This window comes from Caloenas nicobarica, chromosome 1, assembly GCF_036013445.1.
Source record: "Caloenas nicobarica isolate bCalNic1 chromosome 1, bCalNic1.hap1, whole genome shotgun sequence".
NCBI lineage: Eukaryota > Metazoa > Chordata > Aves > Columbiformes > Columbidae > Caloenas > Caloenas nicobarica.
In genome coordinates, this window is record NC_088245.1 from 214455774 (window position 1) to 214469809 (window position 14036).

Genomic DNA, 14036 nt, shown 5'->3' on the forward strand with positions numbered 1-14036 from the left:
GAGCATGGGATGAGAAGGGTGCTGCCCCCATGAAGGTGACCCACACGCAGCACATGGAGGACACCAGTATGGGGCATTGACACAAACTGTTCAGCACCCCCCTTAGAGGGTGTCAGGCATCAAGATTGCTCGCCCCTGTGATCTCTGGACCTTCCACTGCTGATGGAAGGTGTGCAGGACACCGCATGTCTTTTTCCATTATGCTTTGGAGTGAGAACAACCCAACTGCCTGGGTCTGAGTCCCTTTCTTTTCTCTGACTGCTCACAGAGGCACTCACAAGACCAGTGCTCAGGGGAAGGGATGGGCAGGAAGCCACCTGGAACCACCGCGTCCACCGTTCTCAGTTCCTCCCTGGAGTTCATCCCCAGGAATTTCAAACCCAAGGGAGGAGGTGGCACCACGGTCAAGATCGTCATGAAAGAGAAGCACAAGAAAGGTAAGGGCTTGAGGGGCCAGGCTGTCTGTTCATAACCTCAGGTGAATTCTCCAAGGAATCTGTTTCAGGGGCAGGTTTCCACCACCAAGTCCTACTTCGCACTCCTCCACAGCCACCCCTCCTCACCCAGCTATCTCAGCCCTGTTGACCCGCAGCCGCTTGGCTGCATGAATCTACCACTTTCCAAAAAGCGTTGGAAGAAGATTGGTCATTGGGGTGTTTTGGAGATATGGGACCTGGTAAGGGAGGTGTTCAGCTGGAAGACTCCACATGGTCCTTCCAGGGATTGCTGCATAGGGGCAGGATGTTCCTCCTTGCACCCACCCACCATGGGCTGGGTCTCTCCCAGTTCTTTGATCTTCCTCCTGGAGGAGAGAGTAGGAATGTGAGACAAGCAGGCAACCCCATGGAGCCAAAGGGGAAAAGACAGGTCCCTTCTCCTCTTGAGGGCTCTCCCATCACTATGTCTCCAGAAGGGCTCCCTCCAGTCCTTGGAGATGAAGCCTTGGAAGAATTTTTAGGACCTTCAGAAATTTTCATGGAGGAGTCAGCAGGTGGCACTCTTCACTGTGCTTCATGCCTGTGACAGCCTCGGAGAGACCCTGGGCTTGCAGAGACTTGGAGGCAGGTGAGGTCCTGCCCACACTTACCACTCGCCCCTACCTGAGTGGTTGACCCCAGAAGCCTCCATCTCCTGGATCTGGTCCCCCTGCCCCATGGCATGTCCCTGGTGGGATGGCTACAATATCCCTGTGTCCACTGCTGCCAGAGGACCATGTTCCTCAAGACAGCAGGGACACCTGTTTCCAAGGTGGTGAAATGTGTTGAACTCCACCAAGCCTTGGGTGTACAAAGAGGAGGAGGATTTATTTCCACCAGCAACTCTTTCCTCTCTTTCCTTCAGCTTGTGTTTACAACGGGAAGACCTACTCCCACGGGGAAGTGTGGCACCCCGTCTTCCGGCTCTACGGCCTCCTGCCCTGCATCCTCTGCACTTGCAGGGACGGCGTCCAGGACTGTCAGAAGATCACCTGTCCCAAGGAGTATCCGTGTAACTATCCAGAGAAAGTCGATGGGAAATGCTGTAAAATATGTCCAGGTAGGTGAGATCCCACCTACTCCTGTAGCTGCCATCCAGTTCCTTCCTTTAGCCTTGGTGTAAAGCCCAGAGCAGATGTGTAGGTGTTCACATTGCTGGTGGCTTGAATTCACACCAGGTGAGTTCAGCACTTATGTAAGGGTTGGTTTGGCTTGGAGGGCAGCAGGACTGACCCAAGGTGAGGAAGCTGCACTGATCCCAAAAGGTTTTATCTGTTGGGTGGGTGTCATCTGGAGAAAGAAGTCCAAGGAGAGACACACTAAGAGTCTTTGGAGAGATAGAAGATGCTTTCTAGGGAGGGGGCATGTTCTTTTCTCCAGAACTCCAGCTGGGACAAGGAGTCGTAGGGTTAAACTGTGGCAGCTGAAATGTACGTTGAAAATTAGGAGGACGCTTTGTGAGTGTGGGGTTATCTGTGTCACTCCTGGTTTAGTTTCAATTTGCATTGAGGTCCCCATGCCTGGAAGGGGAGGGTTAGGTGCGCAACTATTGAAGTGGACCAGGTAGAACTGGGCTGGTACTGGGGCTGGGACATGGTGGAGAGGAAGAACCTCTTTATTTTCATGTTCAATATATTTTGGGTCTCAGCCGCTTCTTGGCCTTTGGAAAGTGTTTACCTCAAGCCACAGACCAGGCAAAGATCACAGAATCATTTTGGTTGGAAGAGACCCTTAAGATCATTGAGTCCAACCATAAAGATGTGGCAGGGCATGAGATTTTCTCCTGTTCCCACTGGAGAAGGCTTTATGGGTTATATATCTCTGTACTATCATCCAGCAGTAGATGTTTAGATGGTTGACCACCCACTGCTTCCTTAGAGAATCTAAAGATACCCATGTCTCTTTAAGCCTGACTGAAGATGCAGCCTTTTCTGGGTGATCTCCTCTGACGTGCATCTTCAAGGTAGATTTGTGGTGGGGGGTGTCACCAGGGGGAACAACCAAGGGGTGTCGCCATGTTCAAGAGTTGGGGCGAATAGGCTGCAAAATGATTTCAGGTGGGATTTTGAAGGTTTTCCAGCCTCTGAGCAGGGATGTTCTGGGATGGCCTCCGTGGGGGAGCGAAGGGCAGAAGCTCAGCTTGTTTTAATAAGGTTTCTGATATGTTTATGAGCAGGATTTATGACGTGGTGCCTAGTGGGAATGGGGTGTGATGACTGAGCAGGGCCCTTCCAGTCTTGCATTCCCATTATAGCGGGTCTTTCTGGTTTAAAGTCTACGACTCTCTCTGCTGAGATCTCTTGTCTGCTCTTCAATCTTCATTTATTTGCAGTTAAACACTCTGACCCAGCCAAAATGATTTTCTTCTTGCTTTCCAGTACTCACAGATAGCGATCACACACACATACACACTGCTCAGCCAAGTTACAAGCTTGTCCTTTTCTTCATTGCACGGAGGTTTCACCCATCGTCCTTTTTCCAGGTGGTTTCCACCACTGTCCTCCTCTTCCTCCTTTGTACCCAGTATCTTGGAGAGAAATGCTGAGCAATTGCTATTTGCAAAAAGGGATCCTGATCAAAGGGGAATTGCTACGATGTTTTGGTTGGGTGGGGACACCATGGGGCTTCTGGGGACAGAATTGGTCGCCGGGACCCCTGGGTTGTCCATGCTCTTCCTCCCCAACCCCGTTGGCAATCGAGTGGCTCAAGAGCAAAGGTCTGAGGTTGTTAAATACCTGTTGTACCTGCAAGGACATGTGGATCCTCCCCTTTCATGAAAGTGGAGCTGCCTCGATCGATGCGAAGAGCAGCTGTGGAGTGGGTGAATTTTCACGGTCTGGGATGGAGGTTTTCCCCCATGGTGGCACTGGTGAGGGTGATGGGCTGTGGTCACCCTGCTTTGTGTCACACTGAGCCTGCAAGCTGAGCGCTTGTCTTCCCGTTGCTGAAAAAACGCTTTAAAATGGGATTTCCATCCCCCCCTTTGAAGAAAAGTAGCTCAGGATCATCCCAGAAAGAGAAGGGGAGAGCAGAATCAGGCCTAAAATAACTGTCCTACTAAAATAAACCCCACACGTCTATTTATAGCCAGACTTTCTTTCGAGTAGTGTAAAAAGCTTCAGCATCCAAAATGACAGGGAGAACAAGGCTAAATTCAGCAGAGCTGGGCTCCTCCACGTTCCAAGGACCACAACCAAAGGCAATAAATCTCCTTCCAAAAACCATGGGGGATTCTTAATTACTCCAGATACACAAAAAAATATTAAAAAATTAGCAGCTCTCTGTTACCAAGGATGTTGAAAAAGTCACGTAGGGTCCCGCTGGTGCCCCCGATGTGGGTCTCCACACCGTTGCACCCCACGTGGGGTGGGGGTTTGGGCTGGGGCTGAGCCCACCCATGGGGCTGAGCCGGGCACGTTGCCCAGCCACGGCGCTGGCTCCTGTTCTGCGGGCTCATCCCTTTGCTTTGCTGACGTTTCTGCTCTGGGACGGCAACGGGAATGAGATGGGAAGCGGGAAATGCAGCCTGGGTGATGGCACCAAGGTCTCTGCAGCAGGTAGAGGGGATCCAGGTGGAGAAAATCCCCCTTCCTTATCCCCTGCCGGCATAGAGGCCGCTGAAATCAAAGAGAATGGAAAATATGGGGATGAGCAGGTCCACAAATCTGTTATCATCTTCCTTCGCTGCCAATCTCAGCGCTGGGGAGCAGACCTTGGCAGCCAGGGTCCCATTCAGACACCCAACAAGATGCCTTTCCCTTGACTTGGGTGCTGATATGCTCCTCCAAGCTCCGTCCTGCCCCTGTTTAATCAACTCTTTCCTTGTTCATGTCCTAGGCATGAGGAAGGAATTTTTGACACTGAGGGTGGTAAGAGCCTGGCCCAGGTTGGCCAGAGAGGTGGTGGCTGAACCATCCCTGGAGACATCCCAGGCCAGGCTGGACGGGGCTCTGAGCAACCTGAGCTGGTGCAGATGTCCCTGCTCATGGCAGGGGGGACACTGGGGGAGCTGGGAAGGTCCTTCAACCCAAACCCTTCTGTGATTCTTGTTTTTGCCTAGAAACCAGGGTGAAACCCACCGATGAAATAGTCACCACCCAGTGTGGCAAGAACCCCAACCGTGTCCTGGTCTACATGTTTGTGCCGCCAAGCTCGGAGACCTCCAAGGAGATCCTCAGGACGATCGCGATTGAGAAGGAGACAGCAGAAGATGTGGAAATCTACAACTGGAAGCTGATTAAAGGTGAGGATCGTAATGAAACCAGCCAGCAACGGAGGAGGTGTGTGTGGAAACCTGGTGCTTTCCAAGCTTTGTTCAATTTTTCATGCTTTTCTAGTGGTGCTCCAAACCTCACGTAGTGACTTGAAACCTGCTGACAGCGGGTTGGCTTTTCTAACTCCCCCATTTTGCATTCTTTTGCTGCAGTTGCGTGCAGACCAAGGGTTGGAAACCACTTTTGGCCCCAGTGTACCCCGTCACAAGATACACCACCATCCGGAAGCGCAGCACGTGGGCAAACAAGGCAAGGGCCACCGGGCTGCTCCTCCAACCCTGCCCACTTCCATGCCAAACACACATGGAAAACAAAACAAAAATTTATTCTGGACATTCCATATTTTTGCTTTTGCCCTTTTTTTTTTCCCCCCAGTCTACCCATCACTGAGAGCAAAGCTGCAATGGTGCACACAGAGGGGGATGAATCGCCCCCAGCTCACTTTTTGGATGGGTGGATTTGGATGCTCCTGTTGGAGTGTCCTCCAGAGGTCAAAGCACAGCAAATACGCTACAGCAAAATGCCACCAATCTCTTGCTCTGTTCCCATACCTTTAGCTTTCCAACACTCTTATGGACCAGAGGAGCCTATCTGTACTAGGGACACTCGGTCCAGTATTTGTGTTGTGTTTCTCTTGCTCCCAGGAAAGGAAATGGCAGGAATATGTGCCAGGAGAGGTTTAGGTTGGATGTTAGGAAGATGTTCTTCACCCAGAGGGTGCTGAACACTGGAACAGGCTCCCCAGGGAGGTGTCACAGCTCCAAGCCTGACAGTGTTCAAGAAGAGACTGGACAATGTCCTCAGACACACGGTGTGAACTGTGGGGTTGTCCTGTGCAGGTACAGGAGTTGGACTCGATGAGCCTTGTGGGTCCCTTCCAACTCAGGACATCCTATGATTCTATCGCAGTGCGCCAAACCTGTCTCCATTGGACAAAATTTGTGCCTTGAGCACTTGAGGTTGGTCGCATCGTACCTATGCCTCCAGCGACCCTCAGCCCCTATGGCTGGGTGTCTTCTGGACATGTGTGGGCAGATATTCTGGTCTCTTGGGTATGTTTGTGTCTCACCTCACACCCTAAGGAGACCTCAGCCCTCCTGGGGCTGGCTCTTCCCAGTCGCCGAGGGTGGACACATGTGGATGGTAGCTGCAGAAGTTAAATCCAGAGATGGAGCCCTGGCTGCCACCACGTTTCCATCCGTCCCCTCTCATCCTCCATCCTCCACAGTGCCCCTCTCCCCGTCCTCCCCGCCTCGTCGGCAAATCCTCCTTCACAATGGCACCTTGTAGCTGGAGGACAGCTCTGAGCCCACACTGTCTGGGCCCCACCGTTTCCTCTCCTCGCTCCTTGGCAGAGGTCACCACCCAAACCTTCTCGCCACCTTCTGAGGCCAAAAGCTTCACGTCTGCACAGAGCTCCCGAGCCCTGCCAGCCAAGGACAGGGGAGGCCCTTGTCCCCGAGGCCAACACAGCTCTTTTGCTTGGCAGAGCAAAGTGTTACTGTTGGGAAAGAGCATGAGCTCAGGCACATATGGATTCCACCTCGCCATGGTCCATCACTCTACCAACAGAGCAGCGTGTGTGGAGAAAAGAGGCTGCAAGTCGCGCCTGGAGCCCGTCCATCTGCCTTTGTATGGGCTTACGATACCTACGTGGCCACATCTATTTCTGTGCCGGGATGGTTTCCTCCACAAGGCAGGAGTTGGGAGGGGAAACCAATGCCAACCCCCAGCTGAAAGCTTTAACCAGCTCACTGGTGGTGCACAACCAGCTCCCAGATGAGTTGCGGTGGGGCCTTCCCCACGGTTTTTAGGGGTCTGAAGACCTCAGAAGTTTTGAAATATGACTCAGTGGTGTTTTAGAGCAGGAATTATCATGGGGCGTGATGACAACAAAGGCACAGGCAGGATCAGAGAGGGACCAGCAAGGTTTGCAGACTCTGTTGTTGACTCCTGCCCTTCACCCTGCCTTGCTGATAGCCTGGGCTATACTTGGAGGTTCAGTCCCCCCATGGACCTCTTTCCCACATTTACCCTGCCAACCTGTTGATTAGACATTGACCAAAATATTCCTTTCTATCCTGAAAACCTGCAGATCTGAGACCTGCCTCTGTCATCTCTTACACAGTTTCAGCAGTTGATTTTTTTCAGTCTTTCCTTGATGCTAGAAACTCATGCTCCTTTGGTCCTTCCCATAGCTCTGCCCTGGATTCTCTCTGTGTCTTTCTTGAAGTGCAGAGCCCAAAATACAGTGTGGGACTCTAGTCAAAGGTTGTGTCCTGCTGGGATGGGTCTCGTATACCCACCTGCACCCATGATCCAATGTCCCTCCGCCTGCCACGACCTTATTTTGCAGATGATTTAGCAAGTCCCGAGACCAGTTTTTTGAATTAGACTTACTTAACTGCCCAGCCCAACATCGAGTACCATGTTTAAAGAGTCATGTTGGTTCCGCATGTAGTCAGCAGACAGAAGCAGTTATGATATGTCCTGTCCACCCATTTTAGGATGGATAGAATGGCACTGTGGAACCGCCTGTCTCTTCCTTGTCTCTCCAAAATTAGGAAAGATGGAATCATAGAATCATAGAATCATAGAATCATAGAACCATTTTAATTGGAAGAGACTCCCAAGCTCATCAAGTCCAACCGTTCCCCAGCCCTGGCACTGCCCCATGTCCCTGAGAACCTCATGTCCGTCTGTCCAACCCCTCCAGGGATGGTGACTCCAGCACTGCCCTGGGCAGCCTGTTCCAATGCCCCACAGCCCTTTGGGGAAGAAATTGTTCCCCAGATCCAACCTCAACCTCCCCTGGCGCAACTTGAGGCCGTTTCCTCTGGTCCTGGCGCTTGTTCCTGGGGAGCAGAGCCCGACCCCCCCTGGCTCCAAGCTCCTTTCAGGCAGGTCAGAGATCAGAAGGTCTCCCCTCAGCTCCTGTTCTCCAGCTGAACCCCCAGCTCCCTCAGCCGCTCCCATCACACTTGTGCTCCAGCCCCTTCCCCAGCTCCGTTCCCTTCTCTCAACTCGCTCCAGCACCTCAAGGCCTTTCTTGGTGTGAGATGAATTCTTGAGATGACGTACTCCCTTGGTGATCGGGTTGGTCCTTAATTCATACCTTGTGCTGTGCTGGACTCTGCTTGTTGTTTGGTCCTGAAGAAGTGCCTAAAGCATAGCATCATGGAATTGCAGAATGGTTTGGGCTGAAGGACCTTCCCAGCTCCCCCAGTGCCCCCCTGCCATGAGCAGGGACATCTGCACCAGCTCAGGTTGCTCAGAGCCCCGTCCAGCCTGGCCTGGGATGTCTCCAGGGATGGTTCAGCCACCACCTCTCTGGGAACCTGGGCCAGGCTCTCACCACCCTCAGGGCCAACAATTTCTCCCTCATGACTCACCTGAATCTCTCTCCTTTAGTTTACAACCATCACCCCTTGTGCTATCACAAGAGGCCCTGCTCAAAAGTCTGTCCCCATCTTACGAGTCTCCTTTAAAGCACCAAGAAAGGTGGTAAGTGCCCAACAGCCCCACGACCTCCCTCCATCTCATCCCAAACTTTGCCAAGAGCGATCCTTTCTGCTGGATGGGATCTGCTCACCAGAAAACGGCATCACCCTTTACCAGCTCCCTCCCATATTGCCTGTTTGGTGGATGGCAGCCTCCCTGGGCTATTCTTATCTGCAGCTCTTTGTGCTCTCCTTGTTCATGCTGGAGCATTGGCCACATTCCTGTGCTGTTCCCCAGCTCCTGGCATGTGTCAGAAACAACCGCCCGGGGGCCCAAAGGTCTCAGCCAGCTCTCGAGGGCTCTTGGGTGAGCATTATCTAGGTCGGTTGATTAAAAGATGTTTATCTATTCTGGCTCTTGTTTAAAATATCCTCTTGGTTACTAATGTACTGGAAAGTTCTTCATCAGCCATGGGGACTATAAGTACACCCTCCTGCTCCTTTCTAAGTATAGACCAGGAGGATTTATTGAACACTTGTGCCTTTCTTGCGTCATTAACAGTTTTATTATCTCCATCCAGTCTCTTCTTTTGTTGCTGGTAGGACTTCTTCCCTGATCCACTTATAGGACTTATTAATAGTCCAAATATCCACATATTTCTCCGTGTGTCTTTGACTTCCTGTATTAATTTTCCACAGCCTGTAACATCTCGTTTATATGGATTACTAGCCAGTTCCCGTTCGTTACATACTCTTTTTATGTGTAATTGCTGCTGGGAATTGGGGAAAGTCTCTTCACCAAATAAGGGGGACCAGGACCATGTTGTCTCTCCCATCTGCTGGCAGCGAGAGGCTGGACGCACGGGTGAGAGGTGGGGAAGGATATTCCTAACATACCCGCCCAGTTTGTCACGCTTTGTGAGCGAATACAAATATCATAACCCTTAATCCCACAGAAAGGTCGCTTCCCTTGCTAAATGCAGGTTCTGATTTTCTTGGGTCAAATGTCTGAGTCAGGCACCTCCACTAACGGGACGATGCTGGCACGGACAGAAATATCCATCTCTGCTGAGGTCATTTGTGGTTTTTTTCCTATCCTGGAGGAGTTTCAGGGCTGGGGGCAGAGGGATGGAAAACTTTGGTCCCTGGTTGCTTCCAGGAAAGGAAGCATCTGAGAATGGAGGGGCCTCTGCGGTTGGGGGTCAAGAGTGAGCAGAGAGGATGGGGATCCCAGGATCCCATTGGTCTCACCTTAATTTCTCTTATGGTTTTGAGGGAGTTGAGAATTCCTCCAGCACAAGATGCTTTTCAGATCAACAAAATCTTATTGTTTTCACCTGCTTCATGGTGTTGTCCCTGCTGTGTTCTGATTTAACGAGCAGTTGCTGCTTCCAAATGAGATTTCTCCTGGTCCTTGGCCAGCCCTGGATTCAATCCTAAACTCCCACCAGGTTTCGGCAGCAGGTCCTGCAGCAAACCAGGACCCCGGGGCATTCCATGCAGCCGGTGTCCGTTTTGCATCTCAAGAGAGGACAGAAAAACATGCATCCAAACCTGTCTGAGCCTTAATTTGAGCGTCACAGAGTCTCATGCCTTGTGTTTCCCTCTGCAGGAATATTTCATCTGATCCAGACCAAGAAGATCAGCAAACTGGAATTCAAGCAAGAGGCGCAGAACTTCAGGCTGATCACCAGGACGAACGAAGGTAGGGAGAGAAAAATCCCACTTCCCTGCTCCTCTGGCAGACCCTGCGCCTCAAAACCCCCTGTGTTTTGCTGTTGTTCCGCAAAGGCTGTGTAAATCCCGGCTGAACCGTAGGGAAAAGGCTTGTGCAAACATAGCCGGGTCAGGGCTGACCTGTTTTCACATGCATATGCAACACTGGTTAGCAGTCACATTTTCACTATACGGTATCAGAAAGGGCAGCCAGCTTTCTAAAAGTGGATGCACGCTTGTGAAATCCAAAGACTTTGTCTCTCCAAAGCCCGTAAAAATGTTGGATTTTTATATCTAATCCATCTGGCGTTACGGGGCCAAAAAAAAAAAAATTATGCAAGGGATTTGAAAAAAATAAACTCTTGAAATATTTTTTTTAAAAAAATCATTCTTAATGTTCTTGGATGTGCGTAAATGTTACAAAAAGCAGGAATGCCAGCGCGTGTGCCGAGAGTGCCTGCGCGGAGCGAAACTGCTGCGCTGTTTCCCGCTGGCTGCTTCTTCGCCTGGGCTGGTGTTTGAGTTTAATGGGTCAAGTTCGGATCAGAGCCGTTCCCGGATTGTCCAGCACCCCTGGGTCACCGGTTCAGCCGGGAACGGGGCCACTGCCCAGTGCACACCAGCACACCCAGTGCTCCAGGGAGGGTGGAGATGTGTTTTCACCTCCAATCCGTTCCAGACAACAACTCTTGAGCAAACCCTGGGGGGATTTTCAAGCCCCTGCTCCCAGGTTGGGTTTCACACACTGATGGGGTCTCCGGCACGTTCCCCCTTCTTCTTGCCTCAGTTTCCCCAGACAAATAACCCTGTTGTTGTGAAACCATCCCTTTGCTGTTGCCACAAGTTCTAGGAAAGCATTGGCCGGTGATTTCTTCACAACAGGAGATTAATTCAGCTAGAAAATATGCCCCCCCCGGGGATGACGGCATTAGGGCTGCATTATCCTCGCTGGGATTATGGGGGAAGAGGCGACCTGGAGCAAAAGCACCTCCTGCAAGTACAGGGATGCTGATGTTTTGGGGGAGCAAGGAGAGGGATTGGGACGCTTTATGCTCATTTTTTGGGGTGTCGCCCAACTCGCTCCCGTGCATTTGCTTTGCAGGGAGTCTGCAGCTCATCGGTGAGGCTGTGGTGGGATCTGCCGGGGGGTTTTCTCCTCCTGCAGCAGGATCTTCACTGACTGTATGTGGTTGCAAAGCCCCACACGAAGGGCCAAGGCTGGGGCAGCAGCAGAAAAATCAGTACGAAAGGGGAGGGTTTAGCAACCCACCGCAAAGAAATGAGGCTGACAGATGGGAGGATGGAAGCAAACCTGCCCATGGCCCAGAAAATGTGAATTTTAGCTTTCTGATGATGAGTCAGAGGACAAGCAAAATGCTTTTTCCCCCGAGAGGCAGGGAGTCAACCTGAATCCCAGACACACTGGGGAAGACGTGGCCCTAACCCTCACATTAAAGCACCTTGGACGAGGCAGAGTGGGGGATTTATCCCTGTTTCAGCCTGAGCTCCTTTTCTTTTGAGAGCGTGCAAGTACTTTCCAGAGAAAGCACTGGAAATGCCATTGATTGTGCTGTTAATTGCATTGTGGGTCGTATTTAGGGTCCCTCTGGACCTTAAATACCTTTTTAATTGCAAGATAGCAAGGTCTAGGACTGGATTATGGGACCACTGATGAGCTGCTCTGGCCATGGCCAGTGTTGTGAGTAGACCTCTCCCCCAGCAAGATCCTCCAGTGTGGAGATGCTACACACGGTGTAAATTGTGTTTTCCCTCTCCAAGTGTCGTTGCCAACGAGTGTCTTGTCTCTGCTCATCCAGGTCACTGGAACATCTTCCGAGCCCAGACGTCAGAGCTGAGGATGACAGAGAGCCCAGAGAAAGAAACAAAGAACTTGTAAAGAAAATTAAAAATACAACAAACTTTAACCTAGCTATTGATTTATCTACACAGACACTCACATACACATATATATGAAAAAAATGCATTATTAAATAGACTGGCACAGCAATAAAGGATACACTAGTGTAAAGTACAGAAACTCCAGCAAATGAACCAAATTGAACCGCGTTGAAGCCGCAACCATGGAGGTGCCTCTCTCCAGAGGCTGGCCGTTGTCTCCTGCGACCAAAGATGTCGATCGCGCAGAAGGAGGAAGGGGACACGGCAGAAACGTGAGACCTGGACTGACGTGAACAGGTGGGACACGTCCCTGACACCCCGACAGTTCTGAAGAGCATCAGGAGCTAGCAGCAAAGCAGAAAGTGACCATGCTTTTTACCACCACCGGCATAAAGATGACCTGCAGGGAGGGAAAAATCATCCTATTTCCTCTCTTGTGATCTACAAAGGGTTTCTTTGGCTGAACACCCTCCAAAGGGTATTTCTTGAAAAATCTTGGGTTTTTCTCCTCTGTTGCAGCTGGGAGGGTTCTTTTCCCTTCTTTGCAGGTCACTTGAAGATGTAGTTTTTGGGAGGACCCACCTGCTGACAGGATCTGAGACCCCAAACACTGCATTAAGGTCGCTACTAAGCATGTTATTATGCAATATATTTATATATATCCTACACAATATCTACTGGGCTGTATTGACAGGAGGGGCATCTCCCAAAGGGCGAACAGGACCATTTCTGCAGTGTGGGGAGGAGGGCGTGCAGCAGCATCGCCCTCCCCCTGTCTGGAAATAGCTTTGGGGGATTTTCAGGTTGTTCTTGTACATGTATTTATCCCCAGTTCCTTGTTTTATTCTGTTTTGATAAATCTATTTATTTGGAGATTGAAAGCTGTCTAATAAATCTGATTAAAGCGCCTTCTTGATTCAGCCTCCTGTGCCAGCTTTTCTTTCCGTGTGGGGTATGTGTTATGATTTGGGGACCCACTGGGGTGGGACCCCCATCCTGGTGTGGTCTGATACCCACCCTGGTGGGGTCTGATCCCCTCAGGAAACACCTCAGGGTTGGGATGCAGGACTGAGATGAGCAAAGAGCATCCCACGGATGCTTTGCTCATCATCAGGGGATCTTCCCGCCCCACTTGCAGCTGTTTTGGGGCTGAAAATGGAGATTGGAGCTGGCAGTGGGCACGGGGGTCAGGCGAAGGTTGAGGGCAAACCTGGGCCAGGAATCAGGTCTTGGCGTGCTGGACAGGAGCCCAAACAAGCTGCTAAGTGAGTGCAGGTGCTGCCTCTTGGACAGGCAACTGCTCACGTGGGGCTATAAACAGATTGATGCGAGCAGCTCCCACCCCGGGGATGGCTGTGTCTTCCTCTTCTCTCTTTGTTATGCTCCAAAAAAAAAAAACCCAGGGGTTGCTGCCATGCAACGTGGATGGAAACCAGGTCTGTGGCTTCCACCAAAGTATGGAGAGAAAGAGCAAAGCTGCAGCGGACCCACAGGAGGATAATTGGGGATAATTGGAACAGCTGGTGGACACCGGCCCAGCACCGCTCACTGCAGCTGTGCGATGATCCAGGAGATGGGGCTGATCTGGTTAAATTTATCCAGGGAAAAAAATCCCAGTGACGCTTTTGGTATTGGGGGTGTCCCCCGTGGTGTGGGGCAAAGGGAGGGGGCTGAAGCCACCTTCTCACCCTGTCACCACGTGCATGACCACAGTGGGGAGGATGTTGCCAGTCCCCAGGCAGAGCCTGATCCCTCACTCATCAGCCTAATTAACACTCCCTGGTCTGCCCTAATTGAAGTAGAGCCAAGGCCCAATTTACACTCGTTTACCAAAAGTGGCAACATTTGAAATGAAGATGCTCAGTTGGGTTCCTGGGGATAAAACCAGCACAAACCCTACACTGCCTGGCTCAGAGGAGGTTTCCTGCAGGTATCTATAGATTAACGAGTCCAGTATAGGTTATGGTGAGCCCATTAGAGGGTGTACTGAGTCCATATAGGTTATGCTCAGCCCATATATGTTATGCTGGGCCTGGACATGAGCAGGAGACCTTTTAGAATCATAGAATCACAGAATCATTTTGGTTGGAAGAGACGCTCAGGATCATCGAGTCCAACCATAACCTAACTCTAGCACTAAACCATGTCCTTAAGAACCTTGTCTAAATGCCTTTTAAGCCCCTCCAGGGATGGTGACTCCAGCACTGCCCTGGGCAGCCTGTTCCAATGCC

The 14036-nt window shown here is 51.1% G+C and overlaps 1 protein-coding gene across 1 annotated transcript in view; it reads left to right on the plus strand.

The window, feature by feature from the left end:
* Nucleotides 1-11803, plus strand: part of CHRDL2 (chordin like 2) — a 29833-nt gene extending 18030 nt beyond the window's left edge. Inside the window, exons 7-11 of the mRNA XM_065654315.1 lie at nt 269-437; nt 1342-1536; nt 4537-4719; nt 9803-9895; nt 11724-11803. Of these exons, the coding sequence (XP_065510387.1) occupies nt 269-437; nt 1342-1536; nt 4537-4719; nt 9803-9895; nt 11724-11803 (720 nt within the window). The remainder of the gene's footprint in view (nt 1-268; nt 438-1341; nt 1537-4536; nt 4720-9802; nt 9896-11723) is intronic.
* Nucleotides 11804-14036: the final 2233 nt, after the last annotated feature.